This window comes from Mus pahari, chromosome 15 (assembly GCF_900095145.1).
Source record: "Mus pahari chromosome 15, PAHARI_EIJ_v1.1, whole genome shotgun sequence".
In the NCBI taxonomy this organism is placed as follows: Eukaryota; Metazoa; Chordata; class Mammalia; order Rodentia; family Muridae; genus Mus; species Mus pahari.
Genome location: NC_034604.1, coordinates 29835628 through 29839367, shown reverse-complemented (window position 1 = coordinate 29839367; position 3740 = coordinate 29835628). Strand labels below are relative to the sequence as shown.

At 48.5% G+C, this 3740-nt stretch overlaps 1 protein-coding gene across 1 annotated transcript in view; it reads left to right on the top strand.

The window, feature by feature from the left end:
- Positions 1-3740, top strand: part of Gfra3 (GDNF family receptor alpha 3) — a 27676-nt gene that overhangs the window by 18636 nt on the left and 5300 nt on the right. Inside the window, exon 4 of the mRNA XM_021214924.2 lies at positions 3202-3514. Coding sequence (XP_021070583.1) covers positions 3202-3514 — 313 coding nt within the window. The remainder of the gene's footprint in view (positions 1-3201; positions 3515-3740) is intronic.

The window sequence follows — 3740 nt, the reverse complement described above, 5'->3', positions numbered from 1 at the left end:
GGAACTCACTTTGTAGACCAGGCTGGCCTCGAACTCAGAAATCCGCCTGCCTCTGCCTCCCAAGTGCTGGGATTAAAGGTGTGCCCCACCACCGCCCGGCCTTGAATTTAATTTTTATTTACCAAATCTTCAAGCCTTTGTCCAGCTCTGTCTTACACGGGGGAGGGGTGTCATGACACCCTAAGTGAAATCCGTTCCAAACTAAACTTGCCCAGTATGCTTTCCTACTCCACCGGTCAAGGACCAGCCTCGGCTTGCAGGGGCTGGGAAAGCAGTGAAAACAAGGGGTCCTAAGTCAAACCGTGGGCCCAAGCTGACAGACCATGTTCTTCTGCTGGAGACAGCTTTGCAGACCGCTTTTTCTGTGTTCTTTCTCTGGAGATCTCCGCTGTGAACCAACTTGTCAGAAAGAGACTAAGGAGAGAAAGAGACTTAGGGATGGCAGGAGATCCCACCCAGATAAGTTTGTTGTTAATGCTTATAAGGTCAGGCAGAGTCCTGGGTTCAAGGTCGGCCTGGACAGAGCAAGGCTAGGCCTAGGCTTGGTAGAGATGGTCATTTCTGTGCTTAACAGAGGCAGGCAGATCTCTGAATTCTTCTGCAATGTTAAAAGAAAAAAAAATGTGCTTGCTGTCTGCTATCAATCAAAGGGCTGGGACTGGTGAGATGGCTCAGTGAGTAAGAGCACCGACTGCTCTTCCGAAGGTCCGGAGTTCAAATCCTAGCAACCACATGGTGGCTTACAACCATCCATAATGAGATCTGATGCCCTCTTCTGGAGTGTCTGAAGACAGCTATAATGTACTTAGATTTAATAAATAAATCTTTTAAAAAAATAAATCAAAAATGAAAAAAGAAAAAAAAATCAAAGGACTGGATCATGGGATGCTGATATAGAGAGAGCTGTCTGGAGATCTCCAAAGAGAGAAAGCAGACCCCAGAGAGAAAGCAGACCCCAGAGAGAAAGCTGTCTTGAGCAGGACCTAGTCTGACAGCTTGGACCCACAATTTGACTTTGGGTCATTTGATTTTGATGGTCCCAGACACCCCTTCTCTCAGAACCTCCCACCAAGCCGAGGCTGGTCCTTGGCAGAGCACAGACTGAGGGGGATTTAGGGGAAGTTTCAAGTCTGCTGCATTAGGATGGAAGTCTGAGTGGTGGTGCATGGTCTACTTTCACAGGAGTCATGGAAAAAGCAACCATTACTGGGGAAACCTGCAGAACCCATTAGGGCCCCCCAGTCCTCAGGAAGGGTGCGTGGGAGCATCAATGGCAAGAAAACACACTGAAATGGAGTATTTACCCACACTGAAGGTGGCCAGTAAAGTAGTTTTTCAAAAGTCCCTAAGGACTATGAAATTGTTTGTTATCAACCATTCTAATGGGGTGGTTGAAGTGTTGGGCAGAAAAAAAGCAGCAAGCGTTTCCTTGCCCACAGGGGTCACTCAGGGTGGGTACCATCAGTTCAGCAAGGGCTCTGATGCACTTTTCCCCAGGACACTGAGGCTGTGAACTAATTGAGAAAAATTACACAGTGCACAGCTGGGTGTGGTGGTCCAAGTTCTTGAGGACTTGAGAATCTAAGTTCTTGAGAAATAGAGGCAAGATGATCAGGAGTTTAAGGTCATCCCCAGCTACAGTGGGAATTCTAGGCTAGCCTGAGCTACCTATCAGAAGAAGAAGAAGAAGAAGAAGAAGAAGAAGAAGAAGAAGAAGAAGAAGAAGAAGAAGAAGAAGAAGAATATATTGGCACTAGATTTAAAGATTTGAGACAGGGTCCAGATTGAAGTTTTGTGTGTGTGTGTGTGTGTGTGTGTGTGTGTGTGTGTGTGTATGTGTATGTGTATACACATACATATATATATATATATATCAGCCCTGGCTGGCCTGGAACTCACTATGCAAATCAGATTGGCCTGAAGCTCAGAGAGACTTCCCTGCCCATGTCTCTGAGTGCTGGGATCACATACCAGCATCACCATACCCAGTTTAAGAATGAGAATTTCTTACTGAGTTTTATAGTATTGCCAATTTTGTATATTAGAATTGGAATTTTTGAGGCAAAACCCATAAATTTATACACAGTGAACCCATCAGGAGGAATCAGTAAATAACCTGTTAAATTCACAGACGCTGGAATATTCTGGGTTGGTTGGTTGTCAGAATATTCTGTTAATAGAACTATCATCAGAAGCATGGGGCTGTAGCTCAGTGGTGTGTGCATAGCATGACAAAGCCTGGCCTTGTAAGCCTCACATAAAAATCCCACTCTAGTTTCTGAAGTTTCAGAATAGGGGAGAATTTTCCTGTGAGTTAGCAAATGAAAGGTGGGCAAGGAAGCTAACCCTGTAGCGTGGAGGCTCACACCTGTAACCTTATCACTCGGGGCGGGGCGAGAATGGGAGGAGGGTCAGAAGTTCAAGGCCAGTCTGGATTATATGAGTCCCTGCCTCCACAAATGGTGAACAAATGAGTGGCTGAGAGGGTGGAACACTGACTGCCAATCAGAGAGTAAGGCGCTGGCTGCCAATCAGAGAGTAAGGCACTGACTGCCAATCAGAGGGTGGGCGCTGGCTGCCAAGCCTGACCTCCTGGGACCCATATGGCCGAGGAAGAGAACCAAGGAGCGCAGGCTATTCTCCAGCTTCCACACCTGCTTCACAGCATCATATGCACACACTCACACACACACAACACACACACTTACACATACACTCACATATACAACACACAAATACAATTTTTAAAAAAAGGACCCCCCCCCCCCAAAAAAAAGCAACCAACCAAACTAAAACAACCAAATAAAACCCTGAACAGACTAGGAAGTAGAATTTGGTCATGCGCGGTGTTTTAGCAGTCAGGAAGTTTTCTGGAGTGTTGCAGAGATTCCCACCCTCAGGTCTCACGGCAGAGGATCCAGAAATCCAGTTTTGTTATTTTGCGCTGTCAGCTGCTTGCATGCTAGATAAATGAGTGTTAGATGTAGGTGGATGGTGATGATGGTGATGGTGGTGGTTGTGACTCTACCAGACAAGATGAAGACAGGGAACCAGATAGAATTTGTGAAAGACGTGTTAGAAAGCAGTGGCTTAATCCAGGACAAGCCTTCCTTTCTGCCACCTCAACTACTTGTTACATCAGGGGTTTGCTGGGTTTCCTAGTGAGACACTGCTTGGTGACTGGTGCTACTTTCCCCACAGACTCGGATCTCTGCCTCAAATTTGCTATGCTGTGTACTCTTCACGACAAGTGTGACCGCCTGCGCAAGGCCTACGGGGAGGCATGCTCCGGGGTCCGCTGCCAGCGCCACCTCTGCCTAGCCCAGCTGCGCTCCTTCTTTGAGAAGGCCTCAGAGTCCCACGCTCAGGGTCTGCTGCTGTGTCCCTGCGCACCCGAAGATGCGGGCTGTGGGGAGCGTCGGCGCAACACCATCGCCCCCAGTTGCGCCCTGCCTTCTGTGGCCCCCAATTGCCTGGATCTGCGGAGCTTCTGCCGTGCGGACCCCCTGTGCAGGTGCCCTGCGAGGGTGGGCAAGATGGGCGGAGCCGGGGCATGCCTCTGTCTGGGTCTGGCTGTCCTCTGTAAAGGCTGGATCCGATTCCACACGGAACCCTGAGCCCACTGGCTGTTTCTCCTAAGATACTTTGTGAAACCCACCCTCCTGCCCTTCCTTCCTTCCTTCCTTCCTTCCTTCCTTCCTTCCTTCCTTCCTTCCTTCCTTCCTTCCTTCCTTCCTTCC